The sequence below is a fragment of the Macaca nemestrina genome, chromosome 2 (assembly GCF_043159975.1).
Source record: "Macaca nemestrina isolate mMacNem1 chromosome 2, mMacNem.hap1, whole genome shotgun sequence".
In the NCBI taxonomy this organism is placed as follows: domain Eukaryota; kingdom Metazoa; phylum Chordata; class Mammalia; order Primates; family Cercopithecidae; genus Macaca; species Macaca nemestrina.
In genome coordinates this window covers 197974434-197998295 of record NC_092126.1, presented here as the reverse complement: position 1 = coordinate 197998295, position 23862 = coordinate 197974434, and the positions used below count along the sequence as shown (strand labels likewise).

At 34.0% G+C, this 23862-nt stretch overlaps 1 protein-coding gene across 2 annotated transcripts in view; it reads right to left on the bottom strand.

Annotated features, from left to right (window-relative positions):
- Nucleotides 1–23862, bottom strand: part of LOC105485529 (1,4-alpha-glucan branching enzyme 1) — a 264234-nt gene that overhangs the window by 78537 nt on the left and 161835 nt on the right. For both annotated transcript variants that reach the window (XM_011747900.2, XM_011747899.2), the window contains exons 8-12: nucleotides 23745–23860; nucleotides 20554–20681; nucleotides 15632–15730; nucleotides 10744–10854; nucleotides 7492–7663 (exon numbers count right to left, since the gene is read on the bottom strand). In XM_011747900.2, the coding sequence (XP_011746202.1) occupies nucleotides 7492–7663; nucleotides 10744–10854; nucleotides 15632–15730; nucleotides 20554–20681; nucleotides 23745–23860 (626 nt within the window). The remainder of the gene's footprint in view (nucleotides 1–7491; nucleotides 7664–10743; nucleotides 10855–15631; nucleotides 15731–20553; nucleotides 20682–23744; nucleotides 23861–23862) is intronic.

Genomic DNA, 23862 nt, shown 5'->3' with positions numbered 1-23862 from the left:
AGCTCCTCATATACCTTTTTACTTATTTCCTCCTTTTATTACTTTTCTCTGTCAGACAGGGAAATGAGTTTGATTTGAATGAATTAAGGAATGAATGAGCAAACAAATAAACCAATGGGCTCAGTTGATTCCAGATTTCTTCTGATATGTAAACTTATGTGTTAACATCTGATGTCACGGGGAATATGTTTTATGATGACAAGACAGGTTTTCAGTTATCTGGAGCACTTAGCTACATTACAGAAGTGAAATGTTGCTGGTTTTGTTTATCTAACTGATAATTCAGTATTTTTTTAAATGAGAAATGTGAGTCATTTATGTTTCCAGGTATACTTGGAGAGTCATACAAAAAGCATTACATTTCAGAGTGAAGTGTTACTCATTTAAAAAGTCCTCTTCTATAACACTATAATCCCCATGAGGAAGAAGAAAATGACAACTGATTAAAGTAAAGCTTCTGTTCCAAGAATAATTTTTACTTTAGTTCAAAGGTATTCTGAAGAAGTGGAATATTAACATGACAGTACTAAAAGTGATTCAGGTCACTCTACATTTGAATCTGTACCTGTACTTTATGAAACTAAAGAAGGAGTCAAACCAGGGTGGAAAACAAAACAACTTTTTTTTGAAACCAAACTGGCAGTAAGCCATTGCTAAAAAAGACTGCAGTACCCATAAAGAAACCTAAAGGTTATTTTTTTAAAAAGATTCTTAAAGGAATCAGATAAGAGACTTGATTACTTGAGAACTGATACGGTTATGCTTTGTATCCCCACCCAAATCTCATCTTGAATTGTAATTCCCATAATCCCCACATGTCGAGGGAGAGACCAGGTGGAGGTAACAGAATCATGGGGGCAGTTTCCCACACGCTGTTCTTGTGACAGTCAGTTCTCACAAGATCTGATGGTTTTATAAGGGGCTCTTCCACCTTTGCTTGGCACTTCTCCTTCCTGCAGCCTTGTGAAGGTGCCTTGCTTCCCCTTTACCTTCTGCCTTGATTAAGTTTCCTGAGGCCTCCCCAGCTATGCTTAACTGTAACTCAATTAAACCTCTTTCCTTTGTAAATTACCCAGTCTCAGGCAGTTCTTTACAGCAGTATGAAAATAGGCTAATAAAAGAATGAAGAAAACATGTGGATTTAGCTGTCCAGTATAACTTTCTCGTTTGTATTGCCCAATGTAGTACAAAGTTACAAAGATCTTTCTGAGAAGCCAGAAAATGTTTCACAGAATACCATTAATGTCTCAATGATAGCAAGATTTTTAAGCAGGTTAATTTTTAAATTCCCATTTAAAAAGCCATTAGACATTATTTCATTTTCAAATTTATGATTAATTTTTAAATTCTGTTTAGCTAGCAGATTCTTAAAATTACATTCTAACTTTCCTGTCAATATTTAAATCAGGAAGATATGTTCTTAATTCTTATATTTTAATTTATGCTTTACTTGATATTTCAAAATGTCTATATATGTTTATATATTTAAAATGAATATAATATTTGGTTTCTTCTCTTTTTTATAATTCTATGTAGTGTTTAATAAGAAAATCCTTTAATGCCCTTATTTTCATATTATATGGAATTAATATTACAGTATCTGGGTTGGTGTTTTTTCCCTAGTGTGATCACTGGGTATAGTAGTCAATTTGCCTGCCTAAACCAGCATGTCCATAGCAACATGCCTGAGGTCATGTATTAAGGCCATATGACTAATCCCTCTGCCTCAGCTGACTGAATTAGGAAAGGACAGCATTTCCATGATGACCAAATAAGCTCCAGAAAGCTAATCAAAATACATTCACTGAGGTCATCCTATGCATAAAGTTGACATGTTTTATTTTATATTTATTTTTGAATATGAAACATACTCTGCCAATGATTATTTAAAAAAAAAACAACATAATGCCACATAACCACTGATAATAGTTCTAACTGAAGAGTTAACAATATTTTAAAGTGATTTAAAGTGATTGAAACGCATCTTTTCATTAAACTTACCAATCAGAATGGCATGTAAATTCTTTTCTTTAGGCCCAGTTTTTTTCATTGATTTGAAGTTTAATAATCTTAACTGGCTGTAATCTCAAATTATCAGTCAATTGCTTCAAGTCTGCTCTTACTTAGACTTTTACTGATCTCATACATAACTTTCTTGTGGCTTCCTATTCCAAGTTGGTTTGGCTAAAGCATCTCATGTATTTCACCAACAATCTCCAAAACAAGTTTCCTACATATTTACACAGCATTTTCTGCTTACCTGTATCACTGACCTAGTGCATGCATTAGTATAAAGATATCTGTCTGTTACTTGCCTGTATTGCCTTTTGGGTTTTAAGGCCTTGAGGGCACGAACTATTTTTCATCTCTGAATATATACCACTTAGTAATACCTGATATATCGTAGATACATATAAGTGTCTTAAGCATAAATAAATTTTATAAACTGTGTTAAAATACATTTTATAATGCATTATGAATATATTAAATTTATAGTTTAAATTGATATATACCTCAAATACACTAAATTTTCAAATTGAATTTGCCCTAAGTCAATTTGCCTTCTCTCTCTCTTTCCCTCTCTCTCTCTCTCTCTCTCTCTCTCTGTGTGTGTGTGTGTGTGTGTGTGTGTAGAAATTCTGTGCACAGGTACCATAAAAACAGTAAATTTCATCTGATGCTCTATCTGATGCATATATACACACATAATTATATACACACAAAGGAAACAGTCAATTCATGATAAATGTTAACTGATCAACATGATATTGGCTTATCCCAAAAATAAAAACAAATTGAGGCAACCCTCAGACTTCCTCATACATGAAAGCTAAGGCTGTTTCAGCAGCATCATTCAGTAGAAAGTCATTTCACCCTCAAAACAATCTTATGAAGCAGGCACCCACTTTGTCACTGAGCCGATGAAGGCATAGTTGACACATCTTACCCAGATCACACAGCTAAAAAGGGAAAAGCATAGATGCCAACCCAGTAGTATTCTTAATCACTATGCTCTACCCTTTTTCTAAAAAGTATTCATAAACCATGTATTTGTGGCTAACTAATCCAGATACTGATCTAAGAGTAATTTTTATTCCAATTTTCTCAAATTGGAAATCAGAAGAAAAAGGCAACTGACCAGCTGCCGAAATTTTCCGGTTGTGCAAACTGAGGCATGTCCCTATATGTCTCTGAGTCGAAGTTTTAGCAAAATGGACTTAGAAAGTCTACGTAGCATACCTTATTACTCTTTTAATTTTTGGCCCCAGGTTTCTTTTGAACAAATATCTGGTATAAAAAATAAAAAAGAAATAGAATGCTCAGTTAGATAATAGATATGAAGTGTTCTAGAAAGTATAGTATGCGGCCGGGTGCGGTGGCTCACGCCCATAATCCCAGCACTTTGGGGAGCCAAGGAGGGCGGATCACGAGGTCAGGAGATCGAGACCATCCTGGCTAACACGGTGAAACCCCGTCTCTATTACAAATAGAAAAAATGAGCCGGGCGAGGTGGCGGCGCCTGTGGTCCCAGCTCCTCGGGAGGCTGAGGCAGGAGAATGGCGGGAACCCGGGGGGCGGAGCTTGCAGGGAGCCAAGATGGCGCCGCTCACTCCAGCCTGGGCCACAGAGCGAGACTCTGTCTCAAAAAATAAATAAATAAATAAAGTATAGAATGCTATGTCAATGTTACTTACTTTTATTAGTATTTATTATCTTTCTATGATTAGTGATATAAAAATACAAAAATAATTTAGTCTGATGATCCCCCTTCTATCTTCAATTATTTCATATAAGTATATATGATAGAATAAAAAATACAAATCTATTTCTTCCTAAAACCCTTCAAAATAACCTAGCAAACCAAAAATGCATAGTAAATATTTCACAGCTATAACCAGAGTAAAAGCATTTTTTTTGAAATTCAAAATTCGAATACACAAGACAAAAACAAAACAAAACAAATCAGCCAAACTGGTATTCTGAAAAAATCTACATTAATCTTAATGATTTTTGACAAACAGAACATATATCTGAATGCCTGACAAATAAATTTACGTAAACATGTTTTTATAAAAACATATGGTATAAAAATGTATAGTTGTTTTATTTCTTTTGACTCACTGTTTCCCTTCTGGAGGGAAATAAAAAATAAAATTCCAGAAAATTAGCAAGTTTAGAAATGCCTAAAAGAGGAGTAAACAATCAAGTTGCTTCTTAGTTTTGGAAAATTTTCTTAAACTGCTCTTTTTAAATATTAATTTCTATATGCCATTCAAAAACATTACCTTGCTTATAACTAAAACTGGTTATTGCAGTTAATGAACTAATGCTAAAACAGTATTACAAGGCAATACTCCACATACACACACATACACATGCACACACATACATATATGCTATATATGTATACATACACACACACACACATACACATGCAGAGTCATTTGATGGAGGATAACGTTTCAGTCAACAGTGGATCACATATATCTCGTGTGCGTGTGTGTGTATCTTAAGAAAACTGTGAGAGCCTTGTGATGTGCTAGATACTGTACTAATTCCCAGATATATAAAATTGTAAATAAAACACAAATAACAACTGTTTTCACTGGGTATTAAATTTACTTAAAAAGTCATGTATTTAATAGTTTTCCAAGTACAATTTCTTAAATACCATGAAAGGTAAGGAGATACTGTATAAACACGTATTGTACGGAAAATGAAACTAGTTTGAGGCTTTACGGAAGACGCCCTCAGGAAATGACACTTGAAAACAAAGGATTTGGTCAGGTATGGCAGGGAGTGTTGAGTGGGATGATTCCAGGTAGGCGATCAGCAAAACGTATAGAGTGCAGAGTGGAAGAAGGTTTGTCTGCTCAATGAAGGGAAAGGCAGCTACATAGCTGCAGCAGAGTGATGAAGGGGGAGACCCACGAGGGAGCTTTCTGAGGCTCACAGGTCAAGTGGAGAGCATACGGGTCACACAGAAGGCTTTTTAAGCAGACCATGATCAGAAAAGGAAAAATATATTTAAAATCGTGACAGCTCATGAGGACATATTGAATTTCATAAAACACCACCAGTAATTAGAAATTATTTATCCATTGGAAGATTATCGAATTCAAAGTTAGTAGAGAAACACTGTATTTAGGTAAGATACTAAGAAAAAAGATTTAAGTTGCTATAATGGAATTGAACATATTAGAAGGTATTTGTTTCAATGACAAAAGATTAAAAGATTATACGAAAGTATAATCTCAAAATCATATTTGATATAATAAATATGGTTAATTTATAAACATAGAAAGACAGATGGTAGAAATAGCTATATTTGTTATATTTTGTTACTATTGAAAGTTCCATGAGAAGAGTGTCTAACACTGAATAGACGCTCAGCCTGCCCTCAGTTGAAAAGATACAGTTTAAAGTGATATTAATATAAATATTTCTGAAATTTTATAAAGTTTCTGTAGATTTGTCAATGTCCTAGCTCTCCAGAACACACTTTATCCTAGGTAAGACACTACCCAAAAATCAAGAAAATAGGTCACATTATAAAATATCATTAGGCCTTTCTTCATTGACAAGTTACCAATTTTACATTGGCCATGACTATTAAATCTCTGTCATGTGCAGATAGCTTGGTTTTACTCTGATGCTTGCTTGGAGGCTCTGCTGTGCACCACAGGCCAGATCTGATATCTTCAACAAAGGACAGCATCAGGAAAAGGAATCTATTAGGTACTTCCTGATAAATTCTAGACTCTGGTAGAGGCATCTGAGTTGACGTCACTTACATAGCTTCCAGACTAGAGCGAAAGACTGAGTCAGGATTTCTATATTTTCATATGTAGTGGGCTACAAGGATTAATGCCTGTGTGAACTAGGTGTCCATTTTATTTTGGTTCTTTGAAAAATTGTTTTAGTTTACAGATATATAAGGATTTCCTTCTGTAGGTTACAGTAATTTTGTACTTTTGTAAATGAAATAAAGCATTTAAAATATCTCACTAGGTCCTCAGTTTCCTTACTTTACATGGTGACATGGTTATTTGCATAGGTTCATAGAGTCTACTTATTCATCAGGATATAGTTAAACAAATGAGTTGCATAACTAAGGCCTTATGAAGGTGCCCACATTGGAGAATGATGCATACTGAGTCAGGTAGAACCACTGCTTTTAAGGAACCAAGGCTGACTTTATTTATGGAACCAATCACTGCAAAGTTCATCCAGGAAACTTGACCTGATACCTGGCTGATGCGATGCAGTCTCACAAGTCAGGAAGGTCATTTCCTGGAAGGCTACGGATGTTAACAAATTTCGGTGACCCTGAGAATAGAGGATACACCCAAAGGTACAGGTAGTACAGGTGAAATCTGTGTCTGCTTTTTTGGGGTCGGCTTCCTAACCTCCAGTTAGTAAACAATAAAGGCTTTTAAAAGTTCAATCAGAGATTTCTTACAAAAATTTCCAAGTAGAAGTGAATAACTCAAAGATCCAGGGCTTTTTAAAAATTAGAGATAGGGTCTTGCTTTGTCACCTTAGCTGGAGTGCAGGGGCATGATTATAGTTTACTACTACCTCAAAGTCCTGGACTCAAACAATCACTCTGCCTCAGCCTCCTGATTAGCTCGGGAACAGGCACGTATCACCACACCCAGCTCATTTTCTTTTTTTCTCCTTTGGTAGAGATGGGGCTTTTCCATATTGCCCACGTTGGTCTCTAACTCTTTGCCTCAAGCCATCCTCCTCCCTCAGCCTCCCAAAGGACTCAGATTAAAGGTGTGAGGCACCACCCACCCTGAGTCTTCTACTGTAGAAAAATAAATCAGCCTTTCCTATGTATTCCCCAGTCTTTGTGTCTTTCTCTAGTCTAAAAGCTGTAAAAATTTCCTAAAACTCGAATGTTTCAATGTCTGCTGTTCACCAAACAGAACAATTTTTATATTTTATTTCAAGAGCTTTCAGACAAAAATGACCTTTCAGTATTCGTATTTTTCTATTTAAAAAAATAAATTTCTTTTTGTCCATCACAATATCTCTGAACCTAAGTTTACACATTTATAACACAAGTATACTGGTATAAAATTATCTCAAAGATTACCAATAATACTAGCTTACTATACTATAATATAATAATTATATATTTCTTAGATTTAATGTGCAAATATTATACTAATAACATTAACTCAGAATGATTAAATTCAGAATAATAATTCTGGATGTTAAAAATAGGTAAGCCCACTTGACAGCAATATTCAATTAAATATCAGCTTTTAGACTATACTTTTGTATCATATATTAATATAACAATAACCTTATCATGATTTAATTTTATTTTTGCAATTTACACATGATAGTATATGAAATAAATAGTTGTAATTTTATATTCTAAATCTGAAAAGCCAAATCAAAATATTCTACATGATTTATCTCATTATAAGTTAACATTTTAAACACAAATTGGATATGTGTTTAACTCACACTTACCCATGAAATTGAGATAGCCTTCCCCACCAAGCCCATGAGTAATGAGTCGAATCATTTTATGAAGCTGTATTCCACGATCAATAACTGGAGTAAAAGGACTCAGGACACTCATATTTGTATACATTTCAGCATCCATCAACCAAAATGCCACCGTCTTATCCCCAACCAATGCCTATAGAAATAAAAGTAATGGCAATAAATGAAAAAAAAAAAAGCGCTAAGTAGTTGTGACTTACAATAGAACAACACATGGTTACAAATGATAGGAAACATTGTAGAAGAAGTGTGTAGGTTAATATTAATTTCAGGTATTTTCCACTGGTGATTTTCTAGGCTCAAGGTAAGCTGGTAAAATATGTTAGAAATCAACACATTTGTTTTCAGGACTGATTTTTATTTTTAAAATAGGTTGGTGAAAGATTCATGATAAGGTACCTGAATATCTGTTATGTCTGAGCTGACACCTCACATTTTCTGAAACATTTATTATAATGTTGAGAATATTAAATAGATTTTTTAAACAATTTGTATATGATGATTTTATTTGCTTTGAAAGAAGTTTCTAAAAATCATTGATATATATAATGTATACATATTATTTTGCTCATATATATGAGTAATGTAATATTACATGTGTGTAACTATATCATAATAGTCCCTTCCTGCCCTCAGCAGAGAAAATAAGTTGAGAACTTTTATTTAAGCATAAATTTGCTTTCTCATTTTATTTGCCATTTAATCTAAATTTAGTTTGTTTTACCTGAAAACATAATAATTATTAACTGGGGCAGGTAACTCAGAAATGCCCTGAGTAACAGAAGAGAGACCTCCTAAAAATCTGAATTACTTACAGTTAAAAACATCTAATGCAGTGTTCATGATGGACAAAACAATAAACAACAGAGAGTAAAATGTGTAATAGAAATTAACCCATAATCTCAGTACCCTATTACAATTCTTTTCATTTTCTAGAAAACATTTTTGTTTACAATCTTTTCTATCTTTAACCTACTTTAATTAAAATTACTTTTCTTTAAAAATTGTTGTAAGATTTGTATCACTACTTCTTAAACACTTCACCTTCCTACTTGTTTTGAATTCTTTAATTATGTTTTTAGCTGTAACTATTTATTTCTATAATCTGATTCTATTATAAAATTATTTTAATAACTTTTGATCAGATTCATAGATAAAGCTTATTTTCATATCAAGTTGCCCTCTTATAAAATCCTGTTGAGATACTGGTGAAATTAAGTTAAGTTAAAATCCTGTTGAGATACTGGTGAAATTAAGTTTACAAATTTAATTGTTAAGGATTTATCTAAAAAGTTTAAAATAACATCCACAAACATTTTTACTATAAATTATATGTTTATTTATTCATTTTTATGTATTCATATACATTTATATTTTTTATCTGGCTTAAGAATCAAAGTACATTTGCTTTTAGAAAGAACTAGGCAACTTGCATTATTTCTGCTATCCTGAGAATTCCTGAAAATATGAGACAGGATTACCTGAATTTTTAAAGTATGAAATAATTCTTGGTAAATTTGTTTCTTTACAGATTAGGTAGAAAGTTATGTAAGAAATCTGTTTCATCTTCCATTTGTTCATGCCACTCACTTGTTTACCTTCATTCATACAAAATAAACATATGCTGGGAATTCACTCTGTGCTGCAACTTCGAGGAGTCTGCAATACAAAGCTGTCATCTATGCATATATCGTAGTCTTCAATTGTTGTGTATTTGGTGAGTTTTCCCGCCCCACCCCCACCACTCACCTATTAAACTAGTATTATTCTTTTCTAGATTGGGTTCTTCTTTTTTAGATAAGTATTTACCTTATCTGCTCTATGGACAAGGATACTATAAATTTAAGTTGATAAGAAAGCAAAGCCCCAGTTTGGAAGATGCAATATTTAACATGTGTTTACTTCAGAGGTCATCAAGTTTCTCTAAAGGTGGGCCACTTTCTCTGTCTCAACTACTCAAATGCATCATTTTGACACAAAGGAGAACATGTAAACAAATGAGCATGGCTGTGTTCCAAGTAACCTTATTTACAAAAACAGGCAGCAGGTAGGACTTGGCCCACGGGCCTTGGTTAGCCAACCCCTGCTCTACTTACACTTTCTTAACAATTACAGGAGACACCTAAAAAAATAATGTTTGCATTAAATGGCCAAAATGATAGAGAAACTTAGTTTCAAGTTTTTAATAAAGATACTTTAAGTAACTTCATTTTATTGTCTACATTTTAATCTACAAAAAGTAAATTTTATGTTGATGTGTATGAGGATGAATATGACTGAATAAGTGGCCCTTCTTCTCCATTTAAAAAATATGTATTAAGTGATTACTAGCATCAGTCACAGTGCTAAAGGCTGGAAATAGAAAGACAATGAAAAAAAAATTCTGTTCCTAAAACATCACGGTAACTTGGAGGATGGGCAACTAATTTTTCCCTACGTGACCCAAGGAAGGCTTCATATAGAATGTGATGTCAGAGCCAGGCAATTAGGTCTGAGTACGAACTTCCCAGATGCAGATGTGAGGGGGAAAAGCACAAGATTGGAAAAAGCTGACCTATTTGGAATGGGTGGGGATTTCAAAGTACTGAAGAACAGGAGGCTTGGAGAGTTGGGCAGAGAATGATGCTGGAAACCGGCTTGGACCAAAATAGGAATGGCTTTGAATTATAGGCTTTGACCAATATATCTGGGTTGACAAGATGAACTTTCCTCTTTGGAAAATATCTTAGGCTGTATTCGAGAAGACAGACTAAGGCTGGAAGGAACAGGGGTCAGGGAGGTCAATTAGCAGCAGACTTCAGTGATTGAGGGGAGAAAATGAAGAATGCACGTCAAAAGCATAAAATAATACCTCTAGATGGCAGCCTAAGATGGAAACTAAAATAACCCTGGTCCAGCACCAATACTCTTCATCATGACAAGGGAAAACATATAATACTTGCAACTACAATGTATAATCTATTAATTATAGTTTGGCAGGACAAACATACCACTGCATTTTGAAACTGGCATTTCTCCATCTACAAATTTAACATTTTTTCCAATATACCTAGTTGTCCTGTAAAGATACATATTGATATACACACACACATACATTATAGTAACTACAGAGGTTTATATTTTGGTATGTTTCTATTTAAATGTTATTAAGGAGAGGGAAGGAGGAAGAGAGAGAGAGAGAAAGAAAGAAGTGAATTTATGCACATATTCATTTACCTGATCATGGCTCTCCGCATAAGCAATGCACTTTTCAAGGTAGCGCCTGTTTGTGAGAGTGTATACTATGTCGCCCATATTCCAGTCTTCATCTTTAAACTCTTTAAGTAGCTAGACAAAAGAGAGAAAAATAAGCTTCTGAGTAAACCATTACTTTTCTTATTTTAAATCCCAATCTGAAGGGATGCATTATATCAGTGTATTTGATATACACATATTAGCCCACCCATATAGCAAAGTTATCACTGTTTAAACTTTTACTGAAATCAGCTTTTATACAGAATGTCCAAATGACAGTGGTGTAGAGGGAGTGTGTGTGTGTGTGTGTGTGTGTGTGTGTGTGCGTGCGTGCACTTTTGTCCAGACAGTTTAAACATTATACTTTAGGATCTTTGCAACTTTTTTTCTGTAATAACTGCTACCTCTTGATTAATGTCCACAGTAATGTGTTATTGCACAGCACGACTTTCTATAACTTGCACATGGTAGAGATACACTTGTTACATTTTTTTTGTTTATACGAAAAATATTAGTAAAAAGAGGGTTTCACTTCATTTTTACAAAATGACAAAACAAGAACTGTTTCAAAATTTAAAGCTAATTATCATGAAATAACTACCCTCTTAACAGACCACACATTTTGTGTCTGCATTTCAATTTCTATTCAGTCTTCAGTCTGGCTCTGTCCCTCTAACACTATACTTTTATGCAACTGAACTTGCTGAGGTTAAGCTTGTGGTCTAAGCTTAAGTTAGTAATTGCTCTCTCTGAAGTAGGTACTTGCTATATATATTGACACTGTCCTATCTCCTGCCCATGAACTTCTCTATGAAACTATGGTTTTATACTGTTTTGTTTTTTTCTGCCACTCCTGACACACTGTAAATTCTCTTCCTCTGTTTGTCCTATAAAGGCTAATGTTCCTCAGCATTATGTCCTACATTTACTCTCCTTCTTTAATGCAACACACTCATACAATTATGAGAACATAAGCAGTTCTCATAATTGCAGTGCAAATCTTTGGGCACCAGAGGGCAGAACGTGGAAGGCAGAAGAGCAACCATCCATAAATGTTTGCAGCCTAATCCACAAGAATCTGTCTAAAAAGTAGGCATGAGGGTCAAAATAAGAGAGAGATTTGAGGATGGTATACTGCTGCTTTGAAGAGAGAGGAAGGTGCCATGAGCCAAGGAACATAGGCAGCTTTTAGAAGTGAGACAAGGCAAGGAAATGGCTTCTCCCTTAGAGTCTCCAGAAGAAATGCAGCCCCACTTACGCTTTGATTTTAGCCCAGTAAAAGCCATTTCATTTTTGTAACACATAGAACCGTTGTGAATTTGTGCTGTTTAAGCCACTAAGTTTGCGGTAAATTGGATATAGGAACAACAAGAAACGAATGTATAGACCTACACAAATGTGCCAGACTTATTTTTGACAAAAAGGCAAAAGCAATTCAATGGAAGGAGGGCAGATGTTTCAACAAATGATGCTGAAAGAGTTGGATACCCATGGGTAAAAAGAGAAAGATAAAGAACCTTGAGCTACGCCGTATATATTGCACAGAACTTAACTCAAAATGGATCATGGACTTAAACACAAAAAATAAAAACTATAAAACATTTAGTAAAAACCATAAGAGAGTCAAAGTTCTTAAACTTGATACCAAAAGAGAGACCTACACAAGGGAAAAAATGATAAACTGCCTTTATCAAAATGTTTGAACAATTGCTCTGGGAAAGCCAATATGAAAAGGATGAAAGAACAAGCTTCCGACTAGGAGAAAAAATTTGTCAACCATACATCTGACAAAGGAGTTGAGTCTAAACTATATAAATAACTCTCAAAACTCAACGGTAAAGAAACAATGAAGTCAGGAAATGGTTAAAGGACATGAACAGAGACCTCACCAAAGAGGACATGCAGGAGGAAAATAAGCACATGCTTGGTATCCAGCATTATAAATCATTCAAAAAATAATAAAACCACAATGAGATATCGCTCTACGCTGATTATAATAGCTAAAATAAAACACAGTGACAACACCAAATGCTGGTGAGGCTGTGTAGAGGCAGGTCTCTCAAACATCACCAGTCGGAATGTAAAATGTCACAGCTACTTTGGAAAACAGTTTAGCAGTTTCTTAAAAAATTAAACAGGGAATAACTATATGGTTCAGTAATTGTAGTGTTTGAGCATTTATCTCATACTTATGAAAACTTACGTTGATAAAAAATGAGTACATACATGCATACACTAACTTTATTCATAATAGCCATAAGCTGGAAACAACCTGGAGGTTTTTCAATGGGTGAATGGTTAAACCGTGGTATACCCCTGCCCTGGAATGCTATTCAGGGCTGTTGAACATGCTGCTGATACATGCGACAAGAATGCTGGATGTAACAACATTGGAGGTTTTCTTGGATAATCTCGAGAAAATTTTGCTAACTGAAAATGCCAATCCAGAAAGGTCACAAACTGCACGATTCCGTTTATATATTTTTGAAATGATGAAATTATAGGAATGGAGATCACATTAGTAGTTGCCAGGGGTTAAGGCGTTATTAGAGGCAGGCAAGATGAAAATAAGTAGGTGTTACTCTAAAGGCAACATGAGAGAATCTTGTGGCAAAGAATGTGTTTTTCACCTTGAGTATATCAATGTGAGTATCTTGGTTAAAATATCATTCTATGGCTTTGCAAGAAGTTACGACTGGGGAAAATTGATGAATGAGCATACCAGATCTCACTGTATTATTTCTTACAACCACATGTGAATCTACAATTATCCTAATATCTCAAAAAAGTTTAATTAAGAAGCTATATTTATCTTAGGTGCTCAGTAAATATTTGGTGGAATTAACAATCAATGAATGAGTTCACTAGACACATACATCACCTTAACGCAAACACCTCAAAAATGATCAAATAAAATGAAAGGAAATACAAGAAATTTGGCATAATTTAGATAGTCAAATATTTGTTCAGTAATTGATTAAACTAAGAATGATATTTGAAACTAATGATTTTGAAATAATACAACTAGGAAATGATACATAATTTGCTTTTGAACTACAAAAACATGAATAAAATCTAGCATTCTAATCTAACTCATACTGTATGGGTAGACAACATCGCAGGCCATATACATTCTGAGTACAGTTGTCATCTGATTTAATAACTCTTGAGTGTTTTATTGACATGTAAGGAAAATGGGAGCCACTTATTGAATTGTTTTTAAATGCACCACTTATAAAAGTAGAGGAAAATCACTGTGTCTAAGGGTTTTGTTGTAATACTATTTTAACTTTAGTTTTATTAACTAAGGGGGGACCCAATTTGGTGATACAATAAGAATTTTAAATAATTACATAAAATAGAAGATGATAACTGCTTTTACAGAACTTACAATCTAAAACAGGATGGTCATATCCTAAATTTAGGATAAAATATTTTTCTATTTGATAACTATGATTCTTAGAGTTTATCATGTATGATTAGTAAGTATGATACATTGCCTAATACATTACCTTCAGCATACAACGTAATAAAATGTTTATTAGGTTAAATTTCAATTTTTTAAGCCACCATGAATACTGAGAGAGAAAATATCTCACTTTGTGCTATTACTGACTGAAAAATAATTCTAGGTTGATGTACACCTTAAAAGATCATTGAATGTGAACAAAGAATGATTAAGGCTTTTAGCAGGAGGTTAAAAAGTAAGATTTGTCACTTGTGAGGAAAAAAAATCTACATGAAAAAAACTAGAAATAGTAAGAGATGGGGCCGACAAGGAACCTTATACCAAGGTGAGAAACTGGAAGACCACAGCATTTTTTTTTAAAGTAACAAATACAAGGCTACCTTCCCATGTATGAAAGAAGAATACTCCTTTGTTTGTTTGTATGTTTTCTAAGTAAAAATCTTTATAAAATATTTGCTTTTGGATCTGATAATGTTTAAGGAATCATTATAAATGTAGGAGCAGAAGTTACGTTGGTCAAAGTTTAATGTCAGAGCTATGCATTGCACAAATTGCCTGGGGAGACAGGAAAGACAGCTAAGAAATGATTATACTAACCACTTCCTTAAGAGTAGGCTCTATGGTTTTTCTACACAAAACTAAGCCCTTCTACAACTGTGGTCTCATGGCACCAGTTCATGTCTGAAGTAAAGGGCTCATTAGAAAGCTATGATTATTTATACACAATCTGACTCCTTATACATATTCAGCCCATGAATGTCGACATGGCTGCTAAGAAATGTTCTGTATCAAACCTAAGTCTACATAATGACTTTAGTCCTTTAGGCAAACATTAAATGAAAAAAAAACCCAAACTACTTGAACTGTCATTAAATTTAATAAAAGTTTATTGATAAATGATGTGCAAAGTACCATGTATTCATTCCTAGTGTCTGACACATGGTAAGGACTTTTTAATGCTGAATAAAGGAATGGATGAACCCAATCCAAATCTGTCGAGGAAAAACCATACTATTAAGCAAGTACTGGGAATTAAGGAGTAGCTTTTACATTAATGCATGATCTGTAGGCACAAATGAATGCTTTAATGAAGTCTAATGTGTATTAAATATAGAGCACTGAAGTTTCATATAATTGCATTGATAATGCAAAATTCCATTTATGCAGCTAACATTATATTAATCATATTTTCCCTTTGCCTGAATAAGTATGAATACTTTAAATCAGAACTTTTAACATTTTGAGAAGCACCTTATTAAATAGCATAAGAATCGACAGACTAATGAAAGAATTTAATACTTCAATTATAATATCTGTAACTAATGATCACAACTAAGAAATAAAGATAAATGAAGCAACATAGTATTCGCAGAAACAAAAAATATTTACATAGACTCTTACCTGAATCCACTTATCAGGAATTGCCATGGCTAGTCGATAGTCGAAACCACCCCCTCCCTGGGAAATTGGAGAGCATAGAGCCGGCATTCCTGATACATCCTAAAACAAAGAATGTCAGTTCATAATGATCAAACTTTTAGTAAATATTCTGACAGTAAAGCCCAGGTCAATAAATGAAAACAATAATAGGGGCATATATTTTGGGGCTGCTTTGGTAACATAAAAGTCGGTAAAACTGTGATAGCATATCTCATTTCCCAGAAAGATTTTTGCTTAATGTTTTCACTCCAGGCAAACTTTGATCTCATGAAGCTATTTGTTTCTTTTCTTTAGTATCACCTAGAGAACACAAAAGAGTAAAACTATTATTGCTAAAACATAGTTTCTTATTTTTGAACTACTGTAGAACATTTATTAGTTTTGTTGCTTTCACCAAGCACAACAATACATGTGGCATAAATCTGTTATAGTTGTTCTTTCTGTACATAGCCCTGATAGGGAGTGTATTTTTGTGAACACTAGCTTTTGATGAAATGGAATGTAGAGTTAGTACATTAACAGTGAAACAGTGCAGCAGCTTTTACTAAAGTAGGTTGCACTTAGAAAGGGTCTTTGAGATTAGGTAGGGATTATCTTCATTTAGCAGATATAGAAACGGAGGCTTACTGAGGTGAAGGGATCTCTCAAGATAGAGAATCCTTTTTTTTTTTTTTTTTTTTTTTTGAGACAGAGTTTCACTCTTGTTGCCAGGCTGGTATACAGTGGCATCATACGAGCTCACTGCAACCTCTGCCTCCCAGGTTCAAGCGATTCTCCTGCCTCAGCCTCCCGAATGGCTGGGATTACAGGCGCACCGCCACTCCCAGCTAATATTTTTTATATTTTTGGTAGAGATGAGGTTTCATCACGTTGGCCAGGGTGGTCTTGAACTCCTGACCTCAAACGATCCACCCATCTCGGCCTCCCAAAGTGCTGGGACAACAGGCATGAGCCACCACGCCCAGTCGAGATAGAGGATTCTTAATGTAGAGCCAGATTCAGATATCAGGCTTTTTGACAGAGGGTCCTTTCTACTCTAGACAATTAGTAATCCAATAATTAATCAAATAAAATTAACCTAAAAATGGGTTTCAAAGATCGGTACAGGGACCCAGATGTAACAAAAGATAGTATTAAGACAACATTAGGAAAATATGCGCTAAGTATTATCAATTCTAATTCCACAATATCTTTCAAATAAGTTACTTTCCTTTGGTCCATTACCACAGCCACAATCTTATGTAATCTTCATTACTGTTTGCCTAGACCATATTCAAATGCATTCCCCATCTCTACCTTCTCTTTATACTAACTGTTGCCAAATTCATATCTTATGAGACAGTCTGCCCTTCAATAGATTTCAATATCCAACAATTGAAAGTTCAAATTCCTTAGCTTCAGATTCAATTCAACAATTACACATTAAGCATTTACTATATGATTTACTATCCAATTAGCTACTCCCCTACTCCCTGTTACAGTGTAAGATCCACGAGGCCAAGAGTTTATAGTTGTTGTTCACTGATACACCCCAAGAATCTAGAATAGTTTAATAATACTTGGCACAAGCAGGTTATTCAGTAAGTATCTGTTGAGTGACTGAATGAGGTGCTCTGAAGGATTAAAAGATAAGACATAATATCTGACTTTCATAGATTAATAAACTAGGACCTACATACACATAAACATACTTATAATTATGAAATGACAACGTGATGTCGTTGTGATCATTAACTAAAGTGCGCAGAAAGTGAAAGGAAAGACATCTTTCCACCATTATTTCCTACTATTTCATTTTAATTACTAAGTACTTCAGCCAATTTGAAATATTCACCCTTGAATGTACTTGTTGCAAGCTTTTCTATATCTGTCAATGCCCAAAGTCTTCCGTAGATTATGATCCTTCACTTCCTGTAAAAGACTATTAGATACCATAAGCTCTCTGAGACTCAAGTTAAATGCCTCTTTTTTTTTTTTCTTATGGAAGGAAAGTATAAGTAAATATACTATATGGTAGAATACATCCATAAGAAATTGTTTGTCGGTAATATCTTATTTCTGCATAGCTCTTTATGGTTTATAAAGTAGAAAAAAGATGATCAGTAGAAAAGAAGCCATTTCAACCATTCTATTTATCAAAATATAAGTCACATTTCTACAGACAGGATTGGATGAATATGTATTAAATATCAGGTTCCATATTAGGAACTAGAATTACAGACACAATGCCTTCTGAAAAAGAGTTTCCAAAGACCAAACTGTCAAGAATGACTGGTGATGGGCTGGTATTAAAGATCAAGATAAATTTTCTCAAGAAAATATTAAGGCATGTTCTATATCCAGTCTCAATGTAGTTTTAGGAAATAGAATCTGCTAAGAAAAACATATGGTCATCATGAAACCTAATCATCCCATAGATAGATTTTTTTGGATAAACGTAGAAATTAATCCTTTTGAAAAGCTTGAAACCTATATTTGTCCCTCAAGGTTCTCAAAAAAATGTATCAAAGAACTGAAGTTCACCAAATCACGGCATGCAATGAGATGCCAGACCAGTCATTCCTCATGACTGCTTCCTTACCCCACTCTAGTTCTGTTTTCTTACACATTGTTACATTTATTTCTTACTATATAAACCTCTAATTTTAGTTGGTCAGAGAGGTGGATTTGAGACTGATCAAACTCTTCTCCGGCGATAATCACTGTCTCAGTGATTGGCTTTCTGTGCAGCAAGCAGCAGGACCTAGACTGAACCCCTGGTGATTCGGTAACAATCATATAGTCTTGACTCCTAAATCTGATTTCTAGAAAGCTGCCTCATTAATGCATATGAATTATTTTGGCCCTCCTTTTGAAAGTGGAAAGTTAGTGACTGTTCTTTTAAAATTTTTAAGAAAAAAAAGGTAAATCATAAAGATCATCAAAATAAACATACTCTAAATATAAAACAATTGATGCCTACTCATATGGCATATGAAAATGATTCTGTGTTTGGGATGAAATTAAAATAGTTCTAATTTTTTACTATATAAAGAGCACTTATAACCATTCCAGAGGGAAAGATACGTCAATCAAAAATGTTTTAATATAGCAAATATAATAATGTAAAATGGTAGATACATTGAGCAAAATACAAAAAAATTCAATTTTTTGTTATTGTCATTATAAATAAATTCATATTTCTACTAAAGGAATTTAAATAAATGTATATTGCTTATCCATTCAAACATATTCCTTTTCTTAAAAAAAAAAGTTCATGGGGATCAATTCTACATTTGGAAGAGACTCCCACTAGACAGAAAAGTGATGTACTGAAATTGAAGTAGTTTTCAATTTAAGTAGAATAAATTGAAAGTACATCTTGAATTTTAAAAAATCTAAAACCAAGTAATATAAAGTAGGCTAAAGTCTCAGTTTCATTGGTAGAAACACTGATAATCAGACCAGAGCTCCCTAGATGATGAGACTATTTTACTTGAAATGAATGGAAAGATCAATGTAACAATTTTAACTTTCATGTATTAAATCATTGCTTCTTTTCCTTCAGTACCCACTTTTGATTTGTGCTGTCATTAATTGTAATTAATTATAATTTGTCATTTGTAATATCTCTTTGGATTGCCATAAATATCACTGACAAACTAATTAAATTTTTGATGTTTGACAAACAAAATTCAAATATACAGAAGACAAAAGTTTAAAATACACTCTGAATGATGTTAAAGATATTCAGCACAAAAAGAATTAGCACAAGTATTAGTAAGATGTGCTATGATCAAATGTAGGTAGGTCATGACTGTGAAATAATACTGGGTGTCTAAATTGTATGATAGGTTGTTGTTTTTGAATTGTACATAAGAACCAATTTCAGGAATTTAGGGCTCCTGCTCTATTCCCAGAAAATACTTAGGAAGTAAAGTGCCTGAAGGGAATAAAATTATTCTCCTCTATTCAAGCAATGAAATCATACCATTTATAAAATTAGAGATTTCTGATTTTGAGAAACGGTGGGTATTAAAACAGTCTATGCAAAAAATAAATATTACAGGAAGGAGACTATTCCATTTCATGCCAATAAACTAAACGCCAACAATGTAAAAACACACCTTAATTCTAACTCTTTTTGACAGTAGTCGTACTATTTTTATATGCCAACCACTATACTTTGTATAGAACAGTTTTAACACACTAAATTCAATTTTAATAATAATTCCTAGTTAGAGAATTTAGAAAACCAGAGGGATTTTAGCACTAAATCTAAATTAGCATAAGCATTTAACAAACTTCTTAATTTATCACATTTATCACCAAGAGGGGAATTGTCAATTATGCATATACAGAATTATATCATTACAGTGCAGCTTTGGGACAGTTAATCATGAACCTTCAAGAATCATGAATAACCAGTGAACATTTGGCAATCTGAGAGCAATAACATAAACAAGAAAGGTAATCGCATCAGAACAAGAAAGGCTTCAGAGAAGCTTGCAGGCAGCGATCCATCCTGTGTCTAATGATTGAGCCAAGAAAGAAAAAAAAATAATAAATGGACAGACACACATTAATATTCAATTCTTTTCTCTGCTGAAGGTCTCATAGCGGAAGGGCCTGTCCACTGATTAGGACATTTAACTTTCTAACCACTGGCATTTTCTTTTTTCACAATAGAATGGTGACAAGTAATTAGTATACATTATCTTCTAATAGGGAAACAGTGAATTCTAAATAATGTGCCACCCATACAAGAGAGCTGCACTATACACAGGGTAGGATTTCATTTATGCAATTATTGACAACACGAGATTGACTAGTCAAATACTGTATGCTGACAGCATGCTCTCTATTAAAGGGGGTCAGAAGGTAAGACTTCACGACGGCTTTACCTCAGCTATTGTTATAGAATCTGGATACAGCGTGTGAACCAAATGATTTGCCAACATGAGGTAAGTCAAGGCATCTTCATCTACTTGTAGTCCGAAATATTCACTGTAATCACCTGAGAAACCTTGACCTTAGAAAAAGAAAATCAATATGGATATATTATGTTAAAAAGCAAGTCTTAACTCTGCACAAATACATCCACCAATTAGTTTTTTACATGAATTTTGTTATTGTAGCAGTTTAATAACATAAGTATGAGCAAATATACTGACTTAGAAAAGTACTACATGTCAACATTCAGGGTTCAGACAATCCTGCAAATCAATTTTGTTTGACAAATGCACAGACATGAGAAAAACAAAGCACCTTAAAGATTTAATTTAATTTTAGCTAAATTATATGGCAAAAAAGTGAAATCATACTAAAGGGAATTCTAAATATCAAATAATTTTTGATACATTTTCTGTCACATTAAGATGTTAATGTTAGCTTGTATTAAATCCCTTTGTGGTAAGGAAAAGAAAATAGGAAAACCATCATAAAACTGAGACACAATATATTATTTCAAACAGGTACTTCAATTTATGCAATATGGAGTTCCCTATGATAAAGAGATTATATATTCTCAAACTTCCTCCTGCCTCCTCTTCTCCCACCTCCTAACCTTGGTAGGTTATAGCACATTTCACTTACTTCGGTTATACCATTTACTTTCTATTCTTTCAGTAATTTACTATTATTGTTATAATAAAATCAAATTTGTGCTCAACGTCAGCCTTTTATCCTGTTTCTCTTTATCTAATTTCCATTGATTTTTTTTTCTCAGTTTGCCGGATTCTATTGCTGAGGGATATTTTCAAGTATAATTATGGAACTCTTATTCTTCAAGTTCTTTCATGTTTGTATTTCAGCAGCAATATAACTATCAAGTTTCTCACTTTTGTTTGATGCTGTCATTCTTTAATTTTAAAATGTTTAATTGACAAATAAAAATTGTATATATTCAAGGTTTCCAAGGTACTGATTTGATATTGGTATACAATGTGTACTGTTACTATACTCAAATTAACACATCCGTCACCGTAGTTACTGTGTGTGTGTGCGTGTGTGTGTGTGTGTAACGATACTTAAAGTTGGCTCTCATCAAATACCAACTAATATTATTAACCATAGTTACATTAGATTCCACATAGCTTATGCACCTTAAAATGAAAGTGTGCCCTTTGATCAACATCTCTCCATTTCCTCCACTCCTCAGCCCTTGGCAACCACCATTCAACTAGCAAATGTTTGAGTCACACTTTGTAAGAATTTGGCAGACATTGCTTCTGCAAATAGAATACTATGAGTCCAACCATTTTTTTTTTCATGTATGTAAGTAAATTGCAGGTAAATTCATCACTTCCTGATAAATTTCTCTTTATTACTGAGTTTATAAATTAAATACTGTGCTTGATATTAATTGCCTTATCTCAACTTTTCTGGTATTCTATTTGATCTTTTGCTGTGCGGTTTCAGGAATTTTGTTTGTTGCTTCCTCTCTCATTCCAAGGGAGAAAAAAAATGTTAAATAACTCAGAATGTTTTTCTTTAACCATTTCTTGGATTCTCTATCCATGAAAAGCACATCCCATATCCATAAACTTTGGTTCACTCCTCTAATACCACGAATCACTGGAATATACTCCTCTCTCAGTGAGGTAGTTTCTGCAGGGGCATGTGGGTGTTTAAATCTAGGAAAAGATTTTTCTTCACTTTTTCCATGCTTGTCTTTGCATATCATAAGTCAGCTTCACCAAAACTGGAAAGTGGGTATCAATGAACTCTGTTGTGTTTTACAGATGCAACTTTTTTCCTAGGAACATTTCAAGTGGGCAGCATCATGAGTAAGATCAAGCAGTAGCACACTTTGAATGTTTAGCTTCTTTCCTTGGTAGTCAGTTTTCAAGATTTAGTCAATTAGTCAAGTTTTTCACCCTTTTTAACTTTTTTCTGTTTATTGCTGGTGAATATTTGGCCATTGAAAAATAATAATAATTGACTGGGTGCGGTGGCTCACTCCTGCAATCCCAGCCCTTCGGGAGGCCAAGGTGGGCAGATCACCTGAGGTCAGGAGTTTGAGAGCAACCTGGCCAACATAGTGAAACCCCGTCTCTACTAAAAAAAATACAAAAATGAGCCGGGTATGATAACAGGCACCTGTAATCCCAGCTACGTGGGAGGCTGAGGCAGGAGAATCGCTTGAACCCAAGAGGTGGAGTTTGCAGTGATCTGAGTTCACACCACTGCACTCCAGCCTGGGCAACAGAAGAAGACTCTGTCTCTAATAATAATAATAATAATAATAATAATAACAACAATAATTGTTCCCATATCATCTATTGAGGGAATAGTATTCTGTGATTCCACTTCTTTGTCCAACTTTTATTTTTATTTTTTATTTATTTATTTTTTTTGAGACGGAGTCTCACTCTGTTGCCCAGGCTGGAGTGCAGTGGCCCGATCTCAGTTCACTGCAAGCTCTGCCTCCCAGGTTCACGCCATTCTCCTGCCTCAGCCTCCCGAGTAGCTGGGACTACAGGTGGCTGTCACCACACCCAGCTAATTTTTTTTTTTGGATTTTTCGTAGAGATAGGGTTTCACCGTGTTGGACAGAATGCTCTCGATCTCCTGACCTCGTGATCCACCACCTTGGCCTCCCAAAGTGCTGGGATTACAGGTGTGAGCCACCATGCCCAGCCTCTACAACTTTTAAACTGAGAGTCTGATAAATATTTTTAATTTCAAATTAATTTATAATTTAATTTTAACCAGGTAAATCTATAATTAAAATACATATTTTATTCCATGTGTAATAGGTAAAAACCTATGCATTCACAACTATTCTCATCTATTATTTTTTATTTTAATTGGAAGTGCTGTAGTGTTCACATCCTGAAGGTGTTATAATAAATGGTTTCGTCAAAAAAATTTTAAGCTACACAATAATGATAGCATATCCAGTAGATACATTTCAAAGGAAATGATTATCTTTTGTTTACTTATAAAATGTACTACACTCTACCTATTGCCAAAATGGGATAATAAATTACTACAAAGAGAGCATATGTAATGGAATTAATAAAAATCAAGGCATAATGGCTATTGCAGCTTCTGCAATTAACCCCAAACCTGATTATATCAGGTTACTTACCCATTCCATGGTGATGATAAAGCATGGATGTAACACCATCAAAACGAAATCCATCAAAGCGATATTCTTCCAACCACCATCTTAGGTTTGACAGAAGGAATCTTAAAACTTCCCAGCT